This window comes from Gorilla gorilla, chromosome 10 (genome assembly GCF_029281585.2).
Source record: "Gorilla gorilla gorilla isolate KB3781 chromosome 10, NHGRI_mGorGor1-v2.1_pri, whole genome shotgun sequence".
Taxonomy (NCBI): domain Eukaryota; kingdom Metazoa; phylum Chordata; class Mammalia; order Primates; family Hominidae; genus Gorilla; species Gorilla gorilla.
The window spans coordinates 25,394,402-25,422,195 of record NC_073234.2 but is presented as its reverse complement, the minus strand read 5'-3'; the positions used below and the strand labels follow the sequence as shown (position 1 = coordinate 25,422,195).

General features: G+C 37.4%; 1 protein-coding gene across 8 annotated transcripts in view; it reads left to right on the top strand.

The window, feature by feature from the left end:
* The window catches only part of CLEC1B (C-type lectin domain family 1 member B), a 35,819-nt gene extending 20,998 nt beyond the window's left edge, over positions 1–14,821 (top strand). For 2 of the 8 annotated variants that reach the window (XM_055358655.2, XM_063693811.1), the window contains exons 6-14: positions 1,222–1,396; positions 5,306–5,444; positions 7,012–7,249; positions 8,609–8,873; positions 9,520–9,618; positions 10,623–10,742; positions 10,902–11,056; positions 12,654–12,760; positions 14,599–14,805. In XM_055358655.2, coding sequence (XP_055214630.1) covers positions 8,810–8,873; positions 9,520–9,618; positions 10,623–10,742; positions 10,902–11,056; positions 12,654–12,760; positions 14,599–14,743 — 690 coding nt within the window. In that variant the 5' untranslated portion in view covers positions 1,222–1,396; positions 5,306–5,444; positions 7,012–7,249; positions 8,609–8,809 and the 3' untranslated portion in view covers positions 14,744–14,805. Of the gene's footprint in view, positions 1–1,221; positions 1,397–5,305; positions 5,445–6,010; positions 6,156–7,011; positions 7,250–8,608; positions 8,874–9,519; positions 9,619–10,622; positions 10,743–10,901; positions 11,057–12,653; positions 12,761–14,598 lie in introns of those variants that run through there. The other 6 variants (XM_055358656.2, XM_063693812.1, XM_055358659.2 and 3 more) reach the window with 6 other exon arrangements.
* Positions 14,822–27,794: the final 12,973 nt, after the last annotated feature.

The window sequence follows — 27,794 nt, the reverse complement described above, 5'->3', positions numbered from 1 at the left end:
ACATGAGCAATAAAGAGTTGACAATTTGTATAAACAGTGTTCTATTATCTGGAAGAACAGGAGAAAAACAACATGTTGCACATGTAGTTAGTCATAGGATTTATAGCCATAGGATTTACATACACCTTAAAGGATTGAATCTACTTCTAATCCCACCATAACTTTTCATTAAACTTAGTAATTTATATAACAAAGTAAATTGTTGTTAAGGATCTGCAGGAGGTGGAATAACAGCCCCCAAGTATGCCCATGTTCTAATCCTCAGAACCTCTGAATATGGCGGCTCACCATGGCAAAAGGGACATGTCAGATATCATTACGGTTTTTTAATAGTGTAACTGATAAAATAAGCTACAGAGATGCTGTAAGTTTTGAAGGTTACAGACCTTGAGACGAGAAAATTACCCTGGATTATCTGGGTAGATGCAATTTAATTACTTGAGTCCTTAAAAAGGGAGAATATTTCTTAGATGTGGTCAGAGAATGATGTGGCCAAAACAAAGAAAAGAACGCTCAGGGACATGCAATACTGCTAGCTGAAGAGGGAGGAAGGGAGCCAGGAGCCAATGCATTTGGGCTAGATGATGGAAAGGTAATAAGGAAACAGTGTTTCCCACAGAGCCTTTAGAAATACATCCCTGACGACAGCCTTGATTTTAGCCCAGTGAGACTCATGTCAGACTTTTGATCTGCAGAGCCTTAAGATAATACATCTGTGGTAATTTGTTACAGCAGCAATATGTAGTCAATACAGAACCCAGGAAAATATGGGGGGGAGCGCTATATATGAGTGACGAAATTAAGGAATCTCCTCTAAAGCTTTCCTTTGAGGAGAGGCAGAAGATGAGGTAACTGTACTTAGGGGAAGGATTGGGTGTGAGTTTTGTGGTTTCAGATGAGTGGGGAGTGATCTAAAACTTCCAAGGTTCATGTCTGTGTGGAGATTATCTTAGTCAAAGGTGTCCAGCGTGAGGTGCACTCACCCCACAGCTGTGAAGCAGATGCAGAAAGGCAATGTAAAAACTTTCTCTTTAGGAACGTTGTGCATGATCTCTAAACACCTAAATGTGCATATGTTACTTGTTCATGTTTTTTTTTTTTTTTCAAATTGATGAAATAATCAAAAAAATGTTTGGAGGCTCTAAGTCATATATCAATAAAACTCCACTATCAAAAATATTGAAACAAATAATAAATCTATGCTTATGTTTACTATTCTAGGTGAATTAAGAAAAGGCAGAGACCATTGACATGAGGACCAGTTTAAATAGATGATTACAAAAATAAGAAATTAAGAATGGTTTTCTATCTCTGTTCCGGTCCGTGTCCGGAGTTGGTTCCTGCCGGTGGGTTCCTGGTCTCGCTGACTTCAAGAATGAAGCCGCGGACCTTTGCGGTGAGCGTTACACCTCTTAAAGATGGCACTGACCCAAAGACTGAGTGGTAGCAAGGTTTATTGTGAAGAGCAAGATGACAAACCTTCCACAGCATGGAAGGGGTCCCAAGCGGGTTGCTGCTGCTGGCTGGGGTGGCTAGCTTTTATTCCCTTACTGTCCCCTTCCATGTTCCGTTTCTGTCATATCAGACTGACCTTTTTTCAATCCTCACCGCAGTTGGCTACTTTTAGAATCCTGCTGATTGGTGCGTTTTACAGAGCGCTGATTGGTACGTTTTACGTGGCACTGATTGGTGCGTTTTACGTGGCACTGATTGGTGCGTTTTACAATCCTCTTGTAAGGCGGGAAAGTTCCCTGAGTCCCCACTCGATTCAGGAAGTCTGGCTGGCCTCACGTCTCATGACTGTCACCAGATTTTGCAAAAACTGGGTTTTCATCCTCATTTCCTTAATTCTTTCACATACCTTAAAGTTTCCTAACAGAGTATTAACTTCTCACTATCCATGAAATGATGCTTAGCTTGAACAATGATGAAGAATGTCACCTGATTGCTAATTATTTCTAAGAGAAAGAAGATTGATAACACTTCTCACATACTTTCTATTATTATGATCCAAAAAGCTATATCATCTTTCATTATTAGTGTATGATCATATTAATTTAGACATTTCTGTATATACTTTTCTCCCTTAAAAACTTACAGCATTTCTGTAGCTTATTTTATCAGTTACACTATTTAAAAACTCACTTTGTTGCAGTCATTTACCAAATTCTCCTTATTTCTTCATTATTTTTTCAACTATCTTAAATCTTATTGATCTCTACTCCTATCATGATTATCATGTGATTTCGACATTCAGGTAGGTGATAATTCCAATACTATGGGCTCTCAGTTCTTGAATTTGCCTCCAATAACCTTACCCACACTCAGAAATCAGTTGCTCACACACAAAAATCAGTCACCCACTAGATGATCCTGGTTTAGAGCTAGGCTATTCACAGTAGTAATCACTAGGCATATAATTGCCATTTAAACTTAAATTAATTAAAATTAAATTAAATTTAAAATTTATTTCCTAGGTCACACTAGTCATACTTCAGGTACTTAACAGCCACAGGTGGCATTGGCTATGCAATTGGACAGTGCAGGTAAATAACATTTCCATTATTAGCAACATGGCTATTGAACAGCACTGCACTAGAGTGCAGACAATTTCATTTCCAATATGAGAAATTCTTCCATGATCTGTTTCAGATATTTCACTCTCTGACTTCCACCTCCTATGTTTCCAGCCCACTCTCTCTGGGTATTCTACACTCTACAACATTTCAGTGCCCACTGAGATAGCAACTTCACTGACCATGCCACCTTCTCATTGTTGTCAATCCCTCATGTCTCATTTCCTATTATACCCAGCATGCACCACTTACCAGGGCCAATTATAAAAATCGTTTTCTTACCCACAGCTACAACTTCCTTGCTTACCTCTTCATTCATCATAAGCATCTAGAAAATGCAGCTTGTTTAAATCCAACCCTACCTACTCTGTGCATACATTCAAGTAGCTGAATGTGATCATATTAACTGGTTTTATCTTACGTTTTTGAAATGTAACTTCTCAGCACTCTTACTAATCAATCTGTTCTGCAAATCTCCTAAAAGATTATTCCCAATCTCTTTTTCTTTCTCAAACTCTCACATTTCTTTCTGTCTTCTCTTTCTACAAACTCAACGGATAACCTGGCTTTTCCATTAACATTATCTTAAGAAAAAAAAAGAAATTCAGAAAGAAGTTTTCTCTGTTTCACTAGTCAAATATACCAAAACATCTGCATCAGTATATGAGGTTGTATTCTTTTCAACAGTGGTTGAATTGTACTACCTCATCTAAGATCAGTCTCCATCTGTATATTAAAATCCATCCACCTATCTCCTTAAAGAGTTCAAGCTTGTAATTTTCCTTCTTTTTCTCTATCAATTTTTCCATTTTTTTCATCTCTACTTGTTCACTTATGTTCACTTCCGAAGATGATATAATATCTCCTATGTTAAAACAAGCAGAAGCCATCTTTTGTTCACCGTAACACCATACACATGATCACTCCATTTCTCTAATTTTCTTAACAACAAATGGGTTCAAAAATTTCTCTAAGATCTTCCCAAACCTATTCTAATTAGGCTTTTTCCTTCACTATTTCTTTCTTTTTTCTTTTTTTATTTTTATTCTTTCTTTTTTTTTTATTGAGACAGAGTCTCACTCTGTCTCCCAGGCTGGAGTGCAGTGGCGCGATCTCGGCTCACTGCAAGCTCCGCCTCCCAGGTTCACGCCGTTCCCCTGCGTCAGCCTCCTGAGTAGCTGGGACTACAGGCGCCCGCCACCACGACCATCTAATTTTTTGTATTTTGAGTAGAGACAGGGTTTCACCGTGTTAGCCAGGATGGTCTCGATCTCCTGACCTCGTGATCTGTCCCCCTTGGCCTCCCAGAGTGCCGAGATTACAGGCGTGAGCCACCACGCCTGGCCCTTCCTTCACTATTTCTAAAAAACACTCCTGCTAAAGTCAACATTACCTCAGTATAAACACATCCAATGGCTAGTTCTCAGGATTCATCTTACACATTGTATAAACAGAATTTTAAATAACTGATGATTCACTTTTCATAACAAACTTTCTTCTACAAAATGCTTTGTTCCCTAGGTCACCATTCTCTTGGTTTTCCTTTTGCTTCACTCACAATCCAATCCTCTCTCAGATTAACTGAGTCCCAGCTACTCGGAGGCTGAGGCAGGAGAATGGGGTGAACCCGGGAGGCGGAGCTTGCAGTGAGCCGAGATCGCGCCACTGCACTCCAGCCTGGGTGACAGAGTGAGACTCCGTTAAAAAAAACAAACAAACAAACAAAAAACTTGCTCAAATTACTTAAACTTCTCTTCCCATATGCAAAATCGGGATTATAACGCCTGTCATACATATATGCTTCACTCATTCAACAAATATGTATCGGGTAACACAGGAAGTCCTCACTTAACGTCATCAATTAATAGATTCTTAGAAAGTGTGACTTAGGTGAAGCAAGGTAGAACAAAGCCAATTTGATCATAGGCTAATGGATATAAACAAAAGCTAAGTACTTACAGCATATTTCTGGTCACAAAAACATTACCCAACTTGTAAATAAAGACTCAAAACACTTCTAATAGTAAGCATTAAAACAATTGTGAATTATACATAATACGTACATTCAGGAAAGATGAATAAAAACAAGTAAGGTAATTATTTACTTAACTTTTGGTCAAACAGTGGGTATTGGTGGTCATAGTAGTAGGTTAAATCAAGGAATAGATATTTGCAAACCAAAAAATTGTCAGCAGCACCTTCTAAACAATGTAGGTCAACAAGACAATCGCCTGTAGAGTGGGCTCCCTGATTGCTTTCAGACTGCGTTGCTTATTGTCTTGCATTTGTATAGTTATTTTCTATTCTACAAATTCTTATTTTACAATAATTTGTATTCATTCATTCATTCATTCATTTTCCGATCTGCTTATTCCAGCTTTATGGTTTAGGTGGCCAGAGCACATCCCAGCAATTCAGGGACCAGGTGGGCACTGACTCTGGATAGGCCACCATCCCATCACAGGGCATGCTCACACACATGCCTATATTCACTCACACTGGGACCATGTAAACATGCCAATTCACCTAACGTGCACAGTTTTGGGAGATGGGAGGAAACTGGAGGACCTGGGGAAAACCCATGCAGACAGAGGAGACCGTGCAAACTCCACACGGTGGCCGCAGCCAGGAAGCAATTTTTTTCCTCAACAACACTATAACGAAACAACCTTATACAAAAGGATGTTACTCGAGAACCTGCTTTAAATAAATGTCTCTCACTATTTTAGAGCCATGAAACATTTTCTTCTGGGGATAAAGGACGAAAATTTTATTACCGAAGATAACTATGTGTCGGATAGTGATCGGCGTTACAGAAAAGAGTGAAGCAAGGAAGAGGGACAAGAATGTGGGCTGGTGTGTAGTCAGGTGGGGAAGATGTTCTAAATGTTTTTTTGTTTTTGTTTTTTTTTAAAGAAGTTCACATAGCTAAAATCTAACACTCTGCTTCATAAAGACTAACCTCATGATTTTTCTCCATGAATACTCAGTACCAATTTCAGTGTCTGAAACATAATTAACATTCATTAAATATTTCCTTTAAAACAGACAATTTAGAGTGTTCTTAATCTGTAAAATATTGAATAAAAGGTTTTATTTTAAATTCAATTTCAGCAGGAAATTTGGAATAAAGAATTTTTTTAGGCCAGGCGCGGTAGCTAAAGCCTGTAATCCCAGCACTTTGGGAGGCCGAGGCGGGTGGATCACGAGGTCAGGAGATCAAGACCATCCTGACTAACACGGTGAAACCCCGTCTCTACTAAAATTACAAAAAAAATTAGCCAGGTGTGGTGGCGGGCACCTGTACTCCCAGCTACTCGGGAGGCTGAGGCAGGAGAACGGCGTGAACCCAGGAGGCGGAGCTTGCAGTGAGCCAAGATCGCGCCACTGCACTCCAGCCTGGACGACAGAGCAAGACTCAGTCTCAAAAAAAAAAAAAAAAAAAAAAAAGATTTTGTTTAGCTGTATATAGTTTCCTTAGTGAAGAAAAGGAGAAGAGAATAAGATATTCAAGCAAGGTTAAAATATTGAAGCAGAAATAAAATAAGCTAATAACGGGACTTGGAGGGTGATTAAAAGGTAACTAGCAAAGACTCTGGATTTGGGAAAAGGAAAAGAAGCATTTCTGATATCTATCTCTCTTTCCTGCAGTTCTCTGCTTAATTTTTGCTGAGTAACTCAACTTACATTAATAGAATGTGGGGAGGGAGCAAAATTAGAACTCAATGTTATCAAGGGCTAGTTCCTTTGGCCCTGAGAGTCTCTGTCTTCACTCAGCTTGCTTCTAACACCAGAAAGTCATGTGAGAGAGGATACACAGAAAGGCAAACGTATATTTTGTGGAACACAGATAAGATATAAGACTCTCAGACTGTGGCTGGAATGATCAAAGATCCCAAAAGCAAGGTTAAATTTCAATGAGAAAGAGGAATGAAGCAATGGAAAGTCCAGAGCCTGAGATATAGGAAAGGAATATCTTCAAAGGAGGGGTGTTAACCTACTTCAGGCATTAAATATGCAGTTCTAAGCATTAAAGGATCAAGAACTAATCCTGGCACATTCCTGGTGGTTTACAAAAATAAATGGGACATGTTTTATAATGAAATCAGCTGCTCAAGTCCTAGAGAATGTGGAAACCTCAACAAAGCAATCTAATGGTTATCTTTAATACCATCTTAGAGTTTTTGTTAATAAACAAAAAACGTTTACAATAATTAAAAAATTGTCTCAATGTCCTTGGATCTTACCTTTACATATCTGATTTAATGTAACAAATTAAGTTTTCATATGTACCTGTTTGGTACCTAAGATAACAGAGTAAAGCTTTATTGGAAAACTGTCATTTGTACTATAACCTCCACACATTTTCTTTTCTCTCTGTTACTTTGTCACAGTTATTTATTCGATTATTTTTTAGTGTTTCTGTATATTTTAGGTGACAAAACACTGAAGGAAAGCAGTGACCAAAAGAACGTGAAAGAGAGGGGTTACTGTGACAGAATAGCCTCAGGACTTGCTGATGAGTAGATGTAGAAAGGAAGGAAGAGAGGGAGGATCAAACCCCATTCCAACCCCAATCTTCCAGAAAAGCCTGAGGATTAGTGATGGGAGAGCGAAGAATCCCTTTTAGCTGAAACAGAAGTTATGAGAACAGAAGCAGTGGTAGATGAATGGTAAGTGACTGAATTTACCCAGCTTATGATTGGGAACCCCTGAATATTTTAACTGTGATAAGAAACACAGCAACAAAAATGGTGTTGGGATTTAATGTTTTTTTTTTAATTTTTAGTCTTTTCTTAAAATTTGGCATTTATTTCAAATGTGTTTTTTTTAAATTAAGAATTAGTTTTGGTAAAAATATTTGAAGCATACTAAGTTTGGCTTTCCAAAATCAGGGAATGTCTTTTATATGTGTTATGCTTATTCTTCACCTCATTCTCAAAATAATTTGAAGAGTATAGAGAAAGAAATTTAGAATGAAAGATAATTTTAAGTGAATTGACAAGAAATTCAGAGTGAAGGAGATAGCAGGGGCGAAAAAAATACGGGCTATGCCAAAGGGCATGTTAATAAACAAAATATCTGCTACTGCAGCCCACATAATCACTATATTGAAAAGTCTAACACTCTGCTAAGTAAAGGAAAATAGAATTCAAATTATTTATAAGGTAAATGCCTACTACTTAAAGCTTTGCTAGTCATGGCGATTTAACAAAAATAAAAATCTGCCATAAAACTATGTAAGAGCTACTCTATGGCAAAATAGACAACATCCTCCCCAATATTCCTATAATAAATGCATCAGCTAGCTTTGTATGGCTGTTCTTACAACTACTTTCAGTGGAAGCTAAAATAATGTAAAAGCCCATTTCATAAAGTTAAGTGTGTGCAATACATATTATATTGTGATGAAAAGGTGCTAGGAACCATTCAGTCTCAAATATTCATCTAAGCACCGCTGTACTTGAAATGAAGTGATTTCATCAAATCAAAATTCTTCCATTCCAGGAAACTCACTTTAAAGCACAAACACTACTAAAGAACAATGCAGCAAGTCACCAACTCTGTATTATTTTACTTGATTTGATAGTTTTCCTTCAATACCTAAATCTAAGCAATATGAGGCCTGCCTCATGTGGATCCTTCAAATAAAAAAAAAGTATGAAATATGCAAGAAGTTGTGTAAATTCTAGGTCATAATCAGGAATGATCTCTTCCAACACAAGACTATGAAACAGCTAATTTAGCCCCATCAGATCCAATTATATTACACTTGCTTCTCACAATGAGATAAACTGTATATCCGCTGGTGAGCTATATCCATGAATTTTCAGCAGAAATCTCTCATTTGAGCAATATAATTTAGACTAAGCTAGGGCTAAGATAAAGCATGAACCTTTGTTCTTAGAAAGGATACACATGATGGAATGTCCCTTTATTTAGTGTTGAAGATAAAAAAAAAAGCAGGAAGCAAATACCTTATCTATTCCTTTACCACAAGTTATTATTATTTTTGTGTTTTTGTGTTCAAGGTCCATGTATCTCTGAGCAGCTATGAAGAAGCTTCCTGGAAAACAATAAGCAAAGGAAAACAAATGTGTCCCATCTCACATGGTTCTACCCTACTAAAGACAGGAAGATCATAGACTGACAGATACTGAAATTGTAAGAGTTGGAAACTACATTTTGCAAAGTCATTGAACTCTGAGCTCAGTTGCAGTACTCGGGAAGCCATGCAGGATGAAGATGGATACATCACCTTAAATATTAAAACTCGGAAACCAGCTCTCATCTCCGGTAAGAATGCTCAGAGCCAATAATTTGGAAATTAATTTAAAAAATGAGTTGATTCAATTCTTTCTTTTTCTACTATTGATAATATATATAGTTTAATTTCTTTTTCTTGAATGATGTTAATGCTCTAAAGCATTTGAGTAGTGTTTTCATAAGCTCATACAGACCTATTTAGATTACAAACATCCAATATATGTGCAGGGAAAATTGCATTAAGGTTCTGAGCGTTTAATGCTCGAGGGCATAGAAGTCAAGGGGATAACGGAAAAGAGTGGAAACTTCATTTTCTATATGTGAGCAAATGAGTGTGATTCTTCATTTGCTGTTTATTAAAGCAATTATTTATGGCATGGGGGAGCATAAAACAAAACAAAACAAAACAAAAAATACAAACACATCAGGCCTTAACAGCAAGTAATATTTCAGCTTGGAGAGGTAAAGTCCATTGGGGATGAGAATGGATGTGTGGTATAGGGGTGGGCCATGCCTATTGTTGACGATCATCAGGAGAACACAGGTGAGATCTGTCAGCAAAGCTCTTTCTATTACTTGGAGGACCCTGAGAAGGCAGAGGCAGGGGCAGGGGTGAGCCTTCCCCATAGCTAACCCATACTGCCTGCTCCTTGATGTCTTTATTATATGCCTACAGTTGGCCCTGCGTCCTCCTCCTGGTGGCGTGTGATGGCTTTGATTCTGCTGATCCTGTGCGTGGGGATGGTTGTCGGGCTGGTGGCTCTGGGGATTTGGTGTAAGTGTTGACTCTGCCAGAAATTTGACTGGAGGAAGGTAATACTGAAGGGTCATGGCATATCCCACTAAGCTTCTCAATGGTCACTATTTGTCTGTTTATCACTTCTACAGTTGTCCTACAGATAGTTGCCAAGAGAATCTCAATAAAGGAGAACACTGACTCTTTCCTTGTGATTAAAATAAGATTTTAAGATTTTAACTAATTAAAAGTTATTTTTAAGAATGGGCTACTGGCCTTTAAGACCCTCCTCAGTGTGGATCCAAACTATTTTTAAAAACTTTTTTGTCCCTTTTCCTATCTTGCATATCCTAAGAACCAGCCAAACTGGAGTTTTTCAATTTCATATATAAATTCCATGTTCCCTTGTCTGAAATTTTTCTCATTCTATTCTCTCTACCTAAAATTTTCTGTTTCTCATTTTGTTTACTAAATTATTGTGCTTTTCTTCTTTCTGTAATTCTCATGGCCCTCCAATAGCACATTGTAGTCTGTGTAGTTGTTGCTTGTTTGTGTATTTGTTGATTTTTTTAAAAAGATGTTAGAATCTAATATTTATCCTCTTGTATTTCTTTAGTATTTACCTGAATATCACAAGTACTTTAAGCATAACAAGAAATCAGTATGTATTTTTAAATGAATGAATAGTTTGGCATCACAGAAAGAACAGAAAATAAGAGGTCATTCACCTCTATAACTCAGCTGAGAAGCTTGTATTCAGGCAAATGAATACAGGCTCTGGGGATGTTATCGATGTTGGGATTTTTTATTTGTGATTGTCTCCTTCAAACAGTTCACTTATTAACCCTCAGGCGTCAGTTCTGTGTATTTCTTAATTTGTTCTTTATAGCCCCTTCACACTTTTCAACATTCATTTAATCATGTGTATCTAGTAAACTCCTCATATATTGGCAAAGTTAAGGAAATGAAAATTCAATGACAGACTTTTGCATCATTTCTATGGTTCTAATTACAAATTATTATTATTTACTTTTTAAACTTAGCTGTCATGCAGCGCAATTACCTACAAGATGAGAATGAAAATCGCACAGGAACTCTGCAACAATTAGCAAAGCGCTTCTGCCAATATGTAGTAAAACAATCAGAACTAAAGGGCACTTTCAGTAAGTATTGTTTTTTTAACCTCTTCATCTCTCCAACCCCTGGAGCATTTCTCTGATGGCAACTGAAGGGAGTTTGAGATCTGCAGAAAACATTGAATGTGGAGAAAATGTAAGCCCAATTTAGAAAAAATACACCATTCCTGTGCTTGGTTTCTCCAGAAGGTCATAAATGCAGCCCCTGTGACACAAACTGGAGATATTATGGAGATAGCTGCTATGGGTTCTTCAGGCACAACTTAACATGGGAAGAGAGTAAGCAGTACTGCACTGACATGAATGCTACTCTCCTGAAGATTGACAACCGGAACATTGTGGTAAGAAGATTCTTATGTCAAATATTTTGGAGGCAAGGGAGAAAACTCTCAAATGTAACATTTGACCTTTTTTGTTTTTTACATTTTTCTTAACATCTTTCAGTTTGTACTAATCTAAGACCCTTATGAAACCTAGTAAGAATTACAGAACCCAGATATTCAATCCAATCATAATATTCTACAACACTGATAGAGTTGATCAGTCAAATTGACTTGTCCCTTCCTGACAGCTCAGGCCTTAGTGGGTCACACATGAAGAGTCAGCCCAGTGATGTTCATATTTATTTGTGTCCTCTGTTGTTCTAACTTGCTGTGCTGTCCACTTACTGTTTCTGTGGACTCAGACACATACGGAAGATATCCAGTTACGTAAATTAGCTTTTCTTTCCACTCCAGCAAAATAAGATAGTTTTCTAAAATCTCAGCTCTATTATATAGAGATTAATTCGAGACATATATGCATATCCTTAATTTGTATTAGTCTAGGCAGATGCCAGGTTGAAGATTTATAACTAAAAGTAGTCATGCAACTTTTTCAGAAAAAGAAATTGTATAATTGGATTTCAGGTAGAATTTATCTGTCAGTTCCTACTGGGAAGTATATAATATTGATATATTTTAAAGAAAATATTAGGATATAACAGAAAGGTTCCCGGTGGCTCAAGCTTTAAGAAATAAACAGTCACATGTGACTTTCACACAATATCTCCTGTGGAATGCCATTTTGAGTCTCACATATCTGTCAAGAAGCTCAAGTCATTTTTTATTTACCAAGAATGCATTATCACTTGTTATTCTGGGAGGTCTGAGAATATATAAGCATTTGGCCTTCACATAATTTTGTTACCCATAGATTGATTGATTCACTTATTCCTTCATTAATTCAGCAACTATGTGCTGAAACTATTCCAGAATTTGGACCTATGCAGTTAATAAGACAGAAAGAAAAATGCTTAACCTCAACAAGAGTATATTCTAGTTAAAGCAACAGCCAAGAAACAAAGCAAATGATATAGTATATAGTTTAGTAGATAGTGATAATTGCTAATTAGAAGAAAGTAAATAGGGAAAGGTAGATGTAAGTTATTTATAAATCCTTTTGAGAAAGACATCATAAATGCCTTTATCCAGTTAACTAAAACAAGTTAATACTTCCATATGTAAGATTTTATAGGCAAGCTGAGCAATAAAACCAAAGCAGGTAGGGCTTTAACTCTAAGGAATATACAGCTCATCAACAATGTATTTCTTTGTATTTCCTTTCTCTGTTTACATTTATTCCTTTGAATCATATTTGGTATTCTATTTGGGAGTATAATCCTCAACTGATTGAAGATCTAAATATAAGTTATAAACACAAAAGAAGATTAGAATATCAGCTATTTTGTGTACAATTTTACCTGTGTCCTATAAGTTTTTTTTAAGATCTCAGACAAGTCAAATTGGTACAATTTCAAACATCAAATGTAATCCATAAATACTAATATAGACATGTAATCCAACATTTTTTGTCCAATGTCTTATCATGAAGCTTTGTCTATCATACCAAGAGCTGTGGAGGGATTCTGACCATTGTGTTTATTTATGTTTACAATAGGAATACATCACAGCCAGGACTCGGTTAATTCGTTGGGTCGGATTATCTCGCCAGAAGTCGAATGAGGTCTGGAAGTGGGAGGATGGCTCAGTTATCTCAGAAAATATGTAAGTCACTGGACACTTAGAATAGGAGGCAGTACTGGAAACTCTTATTCTTGAGATTCCCTTTTCTCTCAGTCCAAGTCACTACTATGGGTTATAGAAGCAGCAGCTGGGTCACTTACCTGCTGGTCATAAGACAATTCTTTCCCCTCTCTCCCATTACTTTGCTCTTTATCTAAGCCACAATCCACCTTTATCTCTGATATTATTCCCATTCATTTTTACATTCAACTTTACCATGGAACACTGTGTGCATGTATGTGTACGTGTGAGTGTGTGTGTGTGTGCGCATGCACATGTGTGTGTGTTTTTGTGTTTTGCTTGCTCTGATTATCTTCACATATTTTTAAAACAAAATTTCATATCATTATTTTACAGTTGAAAGTTGTTACCTTGAGAGTCCTTTTGAGTTTTCAATATTGTTTTGCCTATTCTTCTATTCTGGGAGTCTCCAAGAATTCGATACATTGTATTTCACAAGATAATTCCAATGTCCATTAATGAAGCTTTGTCCTTCTACAAACAATCCAGGCAAAGGGACTGATTGCATTGAGTGGAGTTGCTTCCTATATGGCTTTCCAATCTGCAGTCTCAACATCTTTTGTTCATCCTGTATATCAAAACTGCAGTCTCTCTTCAATTAAAATTTAAACTGATAACCAAAACTTATATAATCTGATTATTACTCAAATTATGAATTAAATTTTTAAACAAATATTTATTAAGTATTTACTATAGATAGGATCTTAGGATACTACAACTACAAGCAAGCCTCTTCACAGACCTTGGGCTTTATCTCCTATCTCCTATTGCTTGCTGCCTAATTTACAATATTGCAGGCAAATTAGTGTTCTTTACATTCTTCCAACAAATCAGACTCGTTTTGTTACCTTAGGGCTTTTGTCTTGCTATTTTCTTCTAGAATGCTCTGCCTCCACAACTCCATGACCATCTCTCCACTGAGACTCAAGTCTCTATTTAAACATCACTTCTTCAGTGAGGCTAACTCTACCCAAACTAAATTAGCCTCCCTTAAACCCATATCCATACAGTCCACCACTGTTTTGTTTCTTTGTAACTCTTACCACTGTCTCAATTTTTCTTGTCTATTTTCTGTGGGCTTCTTACTGGTATCGCCCCACTTAAATGAAAGTTCCCCAACAAGAAAGACATTAGCTTTCTTGTCTTTCTTTATCAGTGTGTATCCTCAGCACATAGAACAACTTTGCCACATAGTTCTGCAGATATTTTCCAAATAAACTAATAAGTATATATTCCTTGTCATCTCATTATAAGCAGTTTAGAAAGAAATAAATATAACTTAACAGACAATTACAATACAGCCTGCTGTGTTAGATGATTTATCTTGCAACATAAATCCTGATTTCAAAACTACTGAATCAACTCACTTTTCCATGAGCATATTCCCATCTAGTGCAGCTACTTGTCCTGTAGGGCTCTTCCATCTCCTGTCAGTTCATCTAAGTCCTGACCTTCCATCAATACTGAACTAAAGTCTGATCTTATAGATAATGTGTTTTCCCATTATTTTGGGGCCATCTCCATCACTTCTTCAGGGCTCCTATTGTACCTACTGTTCCCTTGCTCCTAATTTTATGCTACATGAAATTAATATTGGGCTTTTCAAATATGCATATCTTGTACTGCCAAGCAGGGTGGAACTTTCTCAACAATGAGAATCGTTTTTTTTTTTTTGTTTGTTTGTTTTTTTCCTATTTTCCTCAGTCTCTATTTGGTGCATCAAACTACTATACGCAGAGTCTGATTACTGATTGTTTGCTTAGTTTTCAAAGGAATTTATTCTAACTTTCCCTTCACAGGTTTGAGTTTTTGGAAGATGGAAAAGGAAATATGAATTGTGCTTATTTTCATAATGGGAAAATGCACCCTACCTTCTGCGAGAACAAACATTATTTAATGTGTGAGAGGAAGGCTGGCATGACCAAGGTGGACCAACTACCTTAATGCAAAGAGGTGGACAGGATAACACAGATAAGGGCTTTATTGTACAATAAAAGATATGTATGAATGCATCAGTAGCTGAAAATTGCTTATTTCTCCCTTTCTTCTCATTGGAGTTATTTTTAATATTATCTTTCCTATCAGAATTACCTAGTCCCTTCTTTGAATATACAGAAGCCATCACGTGAGTTTATCATTTGCTTCCCAATTGTTCTATTTTCCTTTAATTTTCTTTCTTCTTGTCCTTCATTTCTAATTACCTGAACGTGGTATGATTTACTGCATCTTCAGATATACACATATAAAACCAAAATCAGGCCAATATAGGTTAGGGCTTAATTAATATAAGTTGTGCAAAATATCTGTGTTTGAAATCTGTCCAAAATATCTAAGTTTGAAAGGCAGTGTAAGATAGTAAAAAGAATATTAAACTTAGAATCAGCAAAATAATTTAGATGTCAATTAACTAAATTACAATCATGAACCAGTTTCATAACCTCTTTAACTTCCCTTTTCTCATATTTAAAATAGGAATAATAACACCCATCTTTTATACCTCACAGTTCTACAACCTAAAATAGAACTTTAGAGTGTTAACTGTACCAGAAACTCCATGAAAGCGAACACTATGACTTCCCCATTCACTATTCTCTTATCAGCACCAACCCGAAACCCTGGCTCACAAAACAGAGAGATATTTGTTTCTCTTTGTATAAGATAGTTCATGAGAAAAATACCTCAATCATTAAAACATTACACAAATAGAATTACTATTCCAAGTCTACCTCTGGTTAGATTCAACAGTAGTAATTTTCTGTGCTAGAGAAGGAAAAGAAAGTTTGCAAGAAAACTCACGGGGTTTGTAAAATGAATAAATGCTTCTTAACAAGTTTCAGAGGCTACTAGACAGAAGGACAAGTAAAAATGCTTTAATTAGTATTTTCCTAACAGTTTTGTGCTTTATTTTTGCTGAGTAACTCAGGAAGTATTTACAGAATATGTGGAAAGGCACCCTTTTACAGGATAATAGGCAAAAATTGCATTTCTTTCCCCCAGCTTCCCTTTTTTAACTAGTGGCTACCATTTACGAGCGTGATTCTCAAACATCTCAACGGAGGTGTTGGTTAAAACATAGAGAAACCAAATAGGAAACTCAAATGCTGATGTTACTCAGTGGGAAGACTGAGGAGACACAGAGACCTGGGTTTTTACCAGCATCATGACACAATTCTCATACAAGTAGTCTTTAATACAGTTAGAGAAATATCACTACTTTAGAACTTAGTCTCTATCTGGCTTTGGATAAGTAATTTAGTGTCTTTAAAACTCTATGTTCTCACCTTGAAATGGGTTTAATATTATTACCTTGCTCATAAGTTAATTGTGAAGCTCATTTAATATGATTATATAAAGTATCGATCAGAATACCAAGTATGTAATACATACTCAATAAATATGTGTTACTCTTAAAGCTTTGTGCGCTAACACTGAAAGACACTTGAATCTTTATCTTTTTTCTAGCCTATCAATAATTAAGCAGATTTGGAGGGCTTAGGAAAAATAATAGAAATACCTCAAATTTTACTTGTTACTTCAAATGTCTGGAGATCTTGGATTTGGGTGATGGTATCAGTATGTTTTTTATTTTGAATTGTCTATTTAGAGAAACTAAGTAGGAACCAATAATTCAGAAAACCGTACAAAATTAGCACCTCAACTTTGTTTCATCTCCCTAAAATGGAAAAACATATGTGTATACATCCCTATAGCACACATAAACTTAGAAGAATAATATCTTAGTGCATGGCAACAATACAATTAAAAATGTAGGCCAATCACTGTGATTCTTTTTCTGGTATTCATATCTAAAGTATCTTATACATAAAATCAAAATAGCACAAACGTTAGTAGCACAGATCAGACCACCTCATTTCAAATACTAAATCTTCTAGATGTTATCTAAGTGAACTCCAGCAAAATTTGACTTCTGTCTTCTTCAATTTAAAACTAACTTACAGGCATGCCTTGGAAATATTGTGGGTTCAGTTCCAGACCACCACAATAAAGCAATTATTGCAATAAAGTGAGTCACATTAATTATTTGCTTTCCCAATTCGTGTAAAAGTTATGTTTGAGCTACAACATCTTCTATTAAGTATTCAACAGCATTATGTCTGGAAAATGTACATAGTTTTATTAAAAATAGTTTATTGCTAAAAATGCTGATTATTTGAGTCTTTAGTGAGTGAAAATCTTTTTGCTGGTGGAGCGTCTTGCCTTGATGTTGATGGCTGCTGGTGGATCAGAGCAGTGGTTGCTGAAGGATGGGGTAGATGTGGCTATTTTTAAAATAAGACAATGGTGAAGTTTGTAGCATCAATTTAGTCTTCCTTTTATGAAATTTTTATCTGTAGAATGTGATGCTGTTAAATAGCATTTTACTCATCATAAACTTCTTTCAAAATTGAAGTCAGTCCTCTCAAATCCTGCTACTGCTTTATCAACTAAGTTTATGCAATATTCAGAATACTTTATTAGCATTTCAACAATGTTCACAGCATGTTCACCAGGAATAATATTTGTCTCAAGAACCATTTTCTTTGCTCATCCATAAAAAGCAACTCCTCATTTGTTAAAGTTTCCTGATAAAATTGCATCAATTCAGCCACATCTTCAGGCTCCACTTCCAGTTCTAGTTCTCTTGCTATTTCCACCACATCTGCAGTTACTTCCGCCGCTGAAGTCTTGAACCCCTGCAAGTTATCCATGAGGGTTTGATTCAACTTCTTCCAAGTGTCTGTTAATGTTGACACTTTGTCTTCCTTCCATGAATCACAAATCTTTTTAATGGCATCTAGAATGGTAAGTTGTTTCCAGGTGGTTTTCAATTTACTTTGCTCTGATATATAAGAAGAATCAGTGTCTGTAGGAGTTATAGCCTTATGATGTGTATTTCTTAAAGAATAAAACTTGAAAGTCAAAATTACTCCTTGATTTGTTGGTTGCAGAAGAGGATGCTGTGTTAGCAGGACTGAAAACATTAACCTCCCGGTACATGTCTATAAGAGCTCTTGGGTGACTAGATGCATTGTCAATGAGCTGTAGTATTTTGAAAAAAAGACCTTTTTTTTTTTCTGAGCGGTGTTTCTCAACAATGGGCTTAAAATACTCAGTAAACAATGCTATAAACAAATGTGCTTTCATCCAGACTTTGTTGTTTCATTCATAGAGCATTGGCAGGTACATTTAGCATAATTATTAAGGTCCCTAGGACGTTTGAAATGATAAAAGACTACTGGCTTTAACTTAAAGTCATCAGCTGCATTAGTCCCTAACAAGAGAGTCAGCTTGTCCTTTGAAGCTTTCAAGCCAGCCATTGACTTCTCCTCTCTAGGTATAAAAATCCTAGATGACATGTCTTTCCAATACAAAGCTGTTTGATCTAGACACCTTCAGCTATCTTAGCTATATCTTCTGGATAACTTGCTCCAGTTTCTACATCAGAACTTGCTGCTTCATCTTTCATTTTTATGTTAGAGAGAAGGCTTCTTTCCTTAAACCTGATGAACCAACCTCTGCTAGCTTCCAACATTTCTTCTGTAGCTTCTTTTTTTTTTTTTTTTCCTTCTGTAGCTTCTTCACCTCTCTCACCCGTCACAGAATTGACAAGAGTTAGGGCCTTGCTCTGGATTAGGCTTTGACTTAAGAGAACGTTGTGATTGGTTTCGTCTTGTATCCAGACCACCAAACTTTCTCCATATCAGCAATAAGGCTATCTTGTTTTCTTAATATTTGTGTGTTCATTGGAGCAGCACTTGTAATTTCTTTTTTTTTTTATTATTATACTTTAAGTTTTAGGGTACATGTGCACAACGTGCAGGTTTGTTACATATGTATACATGTGCCATGCTGGTGTGCTGCACCCATTAACTCGTCATTTAACATTAGGTGTATCTCCTAATGCTATCCCTCCCCCCTTCACCCATCCCACAACAGGCCCCGGTGTGTGATGTTCCCCTTCCTGTGTCCATGTGTTCTCATTGTTCAATTCCCACCTATGAGTGAGAACATGCGGTGTTTGGTTTTTTGTCCTTGTAATACTTTGCTGAGAATGATGGTTTCCAGCTTCATCCATGTCCCTACAAAGGACATGAACTCATCCTTTTTTATGGCTGCATAGTATTCCATGGTGTATATGTGCCACATTTTCTTAATCCAGTCTATCACTGTTGGACATTCGTGTTGGTTCCAAGTCTTTGCTATTGTGAATAGTGCTGCAATAAACATACATGTGCATGTGTCTTTATAGCAGCATGTTTTATAATCCTTTGGGTATATACCCAGCAATGGGATGGCTGGGTCAAATGGTATTTCTAGTTCTAGATCCCTGAGGAATTGCCACACTGACTTCCATAATGGTTGAACTAGTTTACGTCCCACCAACAGTGTAAAAGTGTTCCTATTTCTCCACATCCTCTCCAGCACCTGTTGTCTCCTGACTTTTTAATGATCACCATTCTAACTGGTGTGGGATGGTATCTCATTGTGGTTTTGATTTGCATTTCTCTGATGGCCAGTGATGATGAGCACTTTTTCATGTGTCTTTTGGCTGCATAAATGTCTTCTTTTCAGAAGCGTCTGTTCATATCCTTTGCCCACTTTTTGATGGGGTTGTTTGTTTTTTCTTGTAAATTTGTTTGAGTTCTTCGTAGATTCTGGATATTAGCCCTTTGTCAGATGAGTAGATTGCAAAAACTTTCTCCCATTTTGTAGGTTGCCTGTACACTCTGATGGTAGTTTCTTTTGCTGTGCAGAAGCTCTTGAGTTTAATTAGATCCCATTTGTCAATTTTGGCTTTTGATGCCATTGCTTTTGGTGTTTTAGACTGAAGTCCTTGCCCATGCCTGTGTCCTGAATGGTAATGCCTCGGTTTTCTTCTAGGATTTTTATGGTTTTAGGTCTAACATTAAAGTCTTTAATCCATATTGAATTAATTTTTGTATAAGGTGTAAGGAAGGGATCCAGTTTCAGCTTTCTACATATGGCTAGCCAGTTTTCCCAGCACCATTTATTAGATAAGGAATCCTTTCCCCATTACTTGTTTTTGTCAGGTTTGTCAAAGATCAGATGGTTGTAGATATGTGGCATTATTTCTGAGGGCTCTGTTCTGTTCCATTGGTCTATATCTCTGTTTTCGTACCAGTACCATGCTGATTTGGTTACTGTAGCCTTGTAGTATAGCTTGAAGTCAGGTAGCATGATGCCTCCAGCTTTGTTCTTTTGGCTTAGGATTGACTTGGTGATGCAGGCTCTTTTTTGGTTCCATATGAACTTTAAAGTACTTTTTTCCAATTCTGTGAAGAAAGTCATTGGTAGCTTGATGGGGATGGTATTGAATCTATAAATTACCTTGGGCAGTATGGCCATTTTCAAGATATTGATTCTTCCTACCCATGAGCATGGAATGTTCTTCCATTTGTTTGTATCCTCTTTTATTTCACTGAGTAGTGGCTTGTAGTCCTCCTTGAAGAGGTCCTTCACATCCCTTGTAAGTTGGATTCCTAGGTATTTTATTCTCTTTATAGGAATTGTGAATGGGAGTTTATTCATGATTTGGATCTCTGTCTATTATTGGTGTATAGAAATGCTTGTGATATTTTCACATTGATTTTGCATCCTGAGACTTTGCTGAAGTTGCTTATCAGCTTTTTGGGTTTTGGCCTGAGATGATAGGATTTTCTAAATATACTATCATATCATCTGCACACAGAGAAAATTGGACTTCTTTTCTTCCTATTTGAATACCTTTTATTTCCTTCTATTTCCTGGTTGCCCTGGCCAGAACTTTCAGTACTGCATTGAATAGGAGTGGTGAGAGAGGACATCTTTATCTTGTGCCAGTTTTCAAAGGGAATGCTTCCAACTTTTGCCACTCATTATGATATTGGCTGTGGGTTTGTCATAAATAGCTCTTATTATTTTTAGATACATTCCATCAATACATAATTTATTGCATGTTTTTAGCATGAAGTGGTGTTGAATTTTACCAAAGGCCTTTTCTGCATCTATTGAGATAATCATGTGGTGTTTGTCATTGGTTCTCTTTATGTAATGAATTACATTTGTTGATTAGCATATGTTGAACCACCCTTGCATCCCAGGGATGAAGCCACCTTAATTGTGGTGGATAAGCTTTTTAATGTGTTGCTGGATTCGATTTGCCAGGATTTTATTGAGGATTTTCTCACAATGATGCTGGCCTCATAAAATGAGTTAAGGAGGAATCCCTCTTTTTCTATTATTTGGAATAGTTTTAGAAGGAATGGCACCAGCTCCTCTTTGTACCTCTGGTAGAATTCAGCTGTGAATCAGTCTGGTCCTGGACTTTTTTTGATTGGTAGGCTATTAATTACTGCCTCCATTTAAGAACTTGTTATTGGTCTATTCAGGGATTCGATGTCTTCCTGGTTTAGTCTTGGGAGAATATATGTGTCCAGGAACTTATCCATTTCTTCTAGATTTTCTAGTTTATTTGCATGATGTGTTTATAGTATTCTCTGATGGTCGTTTGTATTTCTGTGTGATCAGTGGTGATATCCTCTGTATCATTTTTTATGGTATCTATTTGATTCTTCTCTCTTTTCTTCTTTATTAGTCTGGCTAGCAGTTTATTTTGTTAATCTTTTAAAAAACCCAGTTCTTTGATTCACTGATTTTTTGAAGGGCTTTTGTGTCACTATCTTCTTCAGTTCTGCTCTGATCTTAGTTATTTCTTGTCTTCTGCTAGCTTTGAATTTGTTTGCTCTTGCTTCTCTAGTTCTTCTAATTGTAATGTCATGGTGTCAATTTTAGATCTTTCCCAGTTTCTCATGTGGGCATTTAGTGCTATAAATTTCCTTCTAAAGACTGCTTTAGCTCTGTCCTAGAGATTCTGGTATGTTGTGTCTTTGTTCTCATTAGTTTCAAATAGCATCTATTTCTGCCTTAATTTTGTTATTTACCCAGTAGTCGTTCAGGAGCAAGTTGTTCAGTTTCCATGTAGTTGTGCAGTTTTGAGTGAGTTTCTTACTCCTGAGTTCTAATTTGATTGCACTGTGGTCTGAGATACTGTTTGTTATGACTTCTGTTCTTCTGTATTTGCTGACAAGTGTGTTCCTTCCAATTGTGCGGTCAATTTCAGAAGAAAAGCAACCCTAAGACACATAATTATCAGATTCACCAAGGTTGAAATGAACAAAAAAATGTTAAGAGCAGCCAGAGAGAAAGGTCAGGTTATCCACAAAGGGAAGCCCATCAGACTAAGAGCAGATTTCTCTGCAGAAACCCTACAAGCCAGAAGAGAGTGGGGGGCAATATTCAACATTTCTAAATAAAAGAACTTTTGGCCGGGCTTGGTGGCTCACACCTGTAATCCCAGCATTTTGTGAGGCTGAGGCAGGCAAATCATGAGGCCAGGAGACTGGGACCATCCTGGCTAACATGGTGAAATCCCATCTCTACTAAAAATACAAAATATTAGCCAGGTGTGTGGTGGGTGCCTCTAGTCCCAGCTACTCGGGAGGCTGAGGCAGGAGAATGACATGAATCTGAGGGGTGGAGCTTGCAGTGTGCGGAGATCACACCACTGCACTCCAGTCTGGGTGACAGTGCAAGTCTCCATCTCAAAAAAGAAAAAAAAAGAATTTTCAACCCAGAATTTTATATCCAGCCAAACTAAGCTTCATAAGTGAAGGAGAAATAAAATCCTTAACAGACAAGCAAATGCTGAGGGATTTTATCACCACCAGACTGGCCTTACAAGAGCTCCTGAAGGAAGCATGAAATATGGAAAGGAAAAACTGGTACCAGCTACTGCAAAAACATACCAAAATGTAAAGTCCATCAACATTATGAAGAAACTGCATCAAATGATGGGCAAAATCACCAGCTAGTATCATAATGACAGGATCAAATTCACACATAACAATATTAACCTAAATGTAAACCAGCTAAATGCCTGAATCAAAAGACACAGGCTGACAAATTGGCTAAAGACCCAAGACCCGTCAGTGTGCTGTATTCAGGAGACCCATCTAATGTGCAAAGACACACATAGGTTCAAAACAAAGGGATGGAGGAATATTTACCAAGCAAATGTAAAGAAAAAAATCAGGAGTTGCAATCCTAGTCTCTGATAATACAGAGTTTAAACCAACAAAGATCAAAAAAGACAAAGAAGGGCATTATATAATGGTAAAGGGATCAATGCAACAAGAAGAGTTAACCATCTTAAATATATATGCACCCAACAGAGGAGCACCTGGATTCATAAAGCAAGTTCTAGGAGACCTAAAAAGAGACTTAGACACCCACACAATAATAGTGGGAGACTTTATCACCCCACTGTCAATATTAGACAGATCAACAATACAGAAAATTAACAAGGATATTTAGGACTTGAACTCAGCTCTGGACCAAGCAGACCTAATAGACATCTACAAAGCTCTCCACCCCAAATCAACAGACTACACATTCTTCTCAGCACCACATAGTGCTTATCCTAAAAAAGAAATTTTTTTAAAGACAGTTGTATAATTCAGTTGGCTATGATTAAGGAGAAATTACAATGGTCTTTCCAGAGATGGGTCTTTGATTTAAAAATAGATAATATAAAATTAATTGGTAAAACAAGATTTTGTTAAAATATTGACTTATTCTCAATGCAAGAAGTTTTTAACTTTTAAATTTTATAACCTGTCTCTTTGACATTCTTCAGATCGATATCTCAGAATTTCACCTTTTTCTCTTTTAAAAAGGCATTGGATGTTCATTCTACCTTTTGTTATCTCCTGTAACTTCTATTAATTATCTAATGTAAGAGAGAGAATTCTTTTTTTGAAAAACAGGCAAATGAAATATCTTTTGGACTTGCATGTCTATTATGTCTCTATCTTTATATATTTCATGTGAAAGTGATATTTCATTACCTAACTACATGAAGAAGCTCTAATCAAGTAATTAAAAATAAATAAACAAATAAATGCTTACTAGACTGGTAGAAGCTACATAACCTTAGTAATCTTTGGTAAAATTAATTCAGTAAATTTAATCTGAAAATTTTGTCCAGTAATTTAAAATATTAACATCATGATTAAACCTTCTTTATTTTTTTCACTAGCAGTTTGGATTACTAGAGTTAATATAGTTAAAAATATTTTAAGAGTTAAAATAATAGGAGCATAAGATATGTTTTTGGTGAAGCTTATAAAACATAAGGATGTCAATTTTGATTAAGAAAGAAAATAATTGTGTTTTTTTTCTAGTTAAACTATTTAAGAGTTGCTTTAAAATGAAGGAAAAATTGTACAAATAAAACTAAATGAATAAATTTAAACAAAGAAGCCAGGGGAGCAAAAGTGAACTCTCAGCCCTGTGGTTGCCAAGAAAATAGTCGACATGGGGGAAGAGGAAAACCAAGGAACTATTTAAAACCAGAAGGTATAATGTAAAGGAATTGTTTTATTTTGTAGATTGTATCACTCAACTTTAAAAAAAAATCTTTACCATAATGAATTGTCAAAATAACCATTTTAAGGACAAAGTTCTTAATTTTAAATGCTACGGAATTTAAAAGCTTGTTTGGATTGATGCAAGACCCACAGCTCACTCCTAAGCAATCACTAGTAAGTACATATGACCCAAATGCACAGGAGATTATTTTTAAGAGAACAATCGGCCTAGTAAACCAGAAAAAAAAATGCCACTGTAAAGTCTGTCTGCCCTGTGAAGGTGTACTAGTTCATTTTTGCACTTCTGATAAAGACATGCCAGAGACAGGGTAATTTACAGAGAAAAAGAGGTTTAATGGACTCACCATTCCACGTGGCTGGGGAGGCCTCACAATCACGGTGGAAGGCAAAAGGCACATCTTACATAGCAGCAGGCAAGAGAGAGAATGGGAACCAAGCAAAAGGGGTTTCCCCTTATAAAACCGTCAGATATTGTGCAACTTATCCAATACCATGAGAACAGTATAGGGGAACCACCCTCATGATTTAATTATCTCCCACCAGGTCCCCTCCTGCATCATGTTGAATTATGGGAGCTACAATTCAAGATTAGATTTGGGTGGAGACACAGCCAAACCATATCACTCCATCCCTGGACCTCCCAAATCTCATGTCCTCACATTTCAAAATCAATCATGTCTTCCCAAAAGTCCCCCAAAGTCTTAACTCATTTTAGCATTAACTCAACAGTCCACAGCCCAAAGTCTCATCTAAGGCAAGGCAAATCCCTTCTGCCTATGAGCCAGTAAAATCAAAAGCAACTTAGTTACTTCCTAGATACAATGAGGGTACAGGCACTGGATAAATACAGCCATTCCAAATGGGAGAAATCGGCCAAAATGAATAGTGTATTGGACTGCCCTATAGTATTTCAGACTTGCAAGGGGCCACCGGCCCCTTCTCACAGCCCCACTAGGCAGTGCCCCAGTAGGGACTCTGTGTGGGGATTCCAACCCCACATTTCTCTCCCCTACTGCCCTAGCAGAGGTTCTCCATGAGGGCCCCACCTCTACAGCAAACTTCTTCCTGGGCATCCAGGCATTTCCATACATCCTCTGAAATCTAGGTGGAGGTTCCCAAAACTCAATTCTTGTCTTCTGTGCACCCACAGGCTCAACACCACATAGAAGCTGCCAAGACTTGAGGCTTACACCCTCTGAAACAACAGCCCAAGCTGTACCTTGACCCCTTTTAGCCATGGCTAGAGTGGCTGGGATGCAGGGCACCAAGTCCCTAGGTTGCACAGAGCAGGGGGATCCTGGACCTGGCCCACAAAACCAGTTTTTTCCACCTAGGCCTCAGGATCTGTGATGGGAGGGGCTGCTGTGAAGACCTCTGATGTACCCTAGAGACATTTTGCCCATTGTCTTGGTGATTAACATTTGGCTCCTTTTTATTTATGGAAATTTCTGCAGCCGGGTTGCATTGAATTTCTCCTTCGAAAATGGGTTTTTCTTTCCATCACATCTTCAGGCTGCAAATTTTCCAAACTTTTATTCTCTGTTTCTCTTTTAAAACTGAATGCTTTTAACAATACCCAAGTAACCTCCTGAATACTTTGCTGCTTAGAAATTTCTTCTATTGGCGGGGCGCGGTGGCTCATGCCTGTAATCCCAGCACTTTGGGAGGCCGAGGCAGGCGGATCACGAAGTCAGGAGATCAAGACCATCCTGGCTAATTCGGTGAAACCCCTTGTCTACTAAAAATACAAAAAATTAGCCGGGCGCAGTGGTGGGCGCCTATAGTCCCAGCTACTCGGGAGGCTGAGGCAGAAGAATGGTGCGAACCCGGGAGGCGGAGCTTGCAGTGAGCCGACATTGCGCCACTGCACTCCAGCCTGGGTGACAGAGCGAGACTCCGTCTCAAAAAAAGAAAAGAAAAAAAGAAATTTATTCTGCCAGATACCCTAAATCATCTCCTTCAAGTTCAAAGTTCCACAAATCTCTAGGGCAGGGGCAAAATATTGCTAGTCTCTTTCCTAAAACACAGCGAGAGTCACCTTTACTGCAGTTCCCAACAAGTTCCTCATCTTCAGCTGAGACCATCTCAGCCTGGATTTCATTGTCCATATCATTATCAGCATTTTGGTCAAAGCCATTCAACAAATCTCTATGAAGTTCCAAACTGTCCCACATTTTCCTGTCCTCTTCTGGACCCTCCAAACTGTTCCAACCTCTGCCTGCTGCCCAGTTCCGAAGCTGGTTCCACATTTTTGGGTATCTTTACAAGCATTGCCCCACTCTACTGGTACCAATTTATTGTATTAGTTCATTTTCATGCTACTAATAAAGACATACCCAAGACGGGGTAATTTATAAAGAAAAAGAGGTTTAATGGACTCACAGTTCCATGTGGCCAGGGAGGCTTCACAATCGTGGGGGAAGGCAAAAGGCACATTTTACACTGCAGCAGGAAAGAGAATGAGAACCGAGTGAAAGTGGTTCCCCTTTATAAAACCATCAGATTTCATGAGACTTATTCACTAGCATGAGAACAGTATGGGGAAAACCGCCCTCCTGATTCAATTATCTCCCACCAGGTCCCTCCCACAACAGGTGGGAATTATGGGAGCTAAAATTCAAAATGAGATTTGGCTGGGGACACAGCCAAACCATATCAGCAGGGGACTGCCCAACTCTCCCTATAAAATGCCAAGTTAAGCACCCCAGGTGAGGCAGTTAATATGCTTCACATGAAAACCATGTTGGACTGGTTTTATGATAACTGGGTTATCTTCTCAACAAATATGCCAATTACCAAGGTCAAGGTAAATTTTGGGGTTCAGGGAGCCCCTTTTACATTGGTGCCCCCCCCCCCCCACAGAATCATAGGACTGTTTAAGAAGCCTTATCAAATTTGCCGTTCCTTGTAGGTCTTACAGATGCAACTCCCTGCTGGGAACCCAAACCCTTTTTCACCACAAAAGATAAAATAGGCCTGGCACGGTGGCTCACGCCTGTAATCCCAGCACTTTGGGAGGCCAAGGCCGGTGGATCACCTCAGGTCAGGAGTTCAAGACCAGCCTGGGCAACATGGCGAAACCTCATCTGTACTAAAAATACAAAAATTAGCCAGGTGTGATGGTGGGCACCTGTGATCCCAGCTAGTTGGTAGGCTGAGGCAGGAGAATCACTTGAACCAAGGAGGCGGAGGTTGCAGTGAGCCGAGATCATGCCACTGCACTCCAGCCTGGGTGACAAGAGCGAGACTCTGTCTCAAAATAAATAAATAAATAAATAAATAAATAAATAAATAAATAAATAAAAGAAAAGGTAAAATGATCTGGGGCTAAAAACAAAACAAAACAAAAAAACTAACAAAAACATACAGGTTAACAGAATTATAAAATTTAAGATGTTTAAACAAACTTTATGGAAGATAGTTGTAAGCCCTTTACCTAAATGTCATGTGAAAATGGGTACTATATCTGACTGGGAGATGTTTCCCCTTTCTAGTACTATAAAGCTGAAGGCATATAAATCTGCTCTTTTAGTAAATGTTAATTG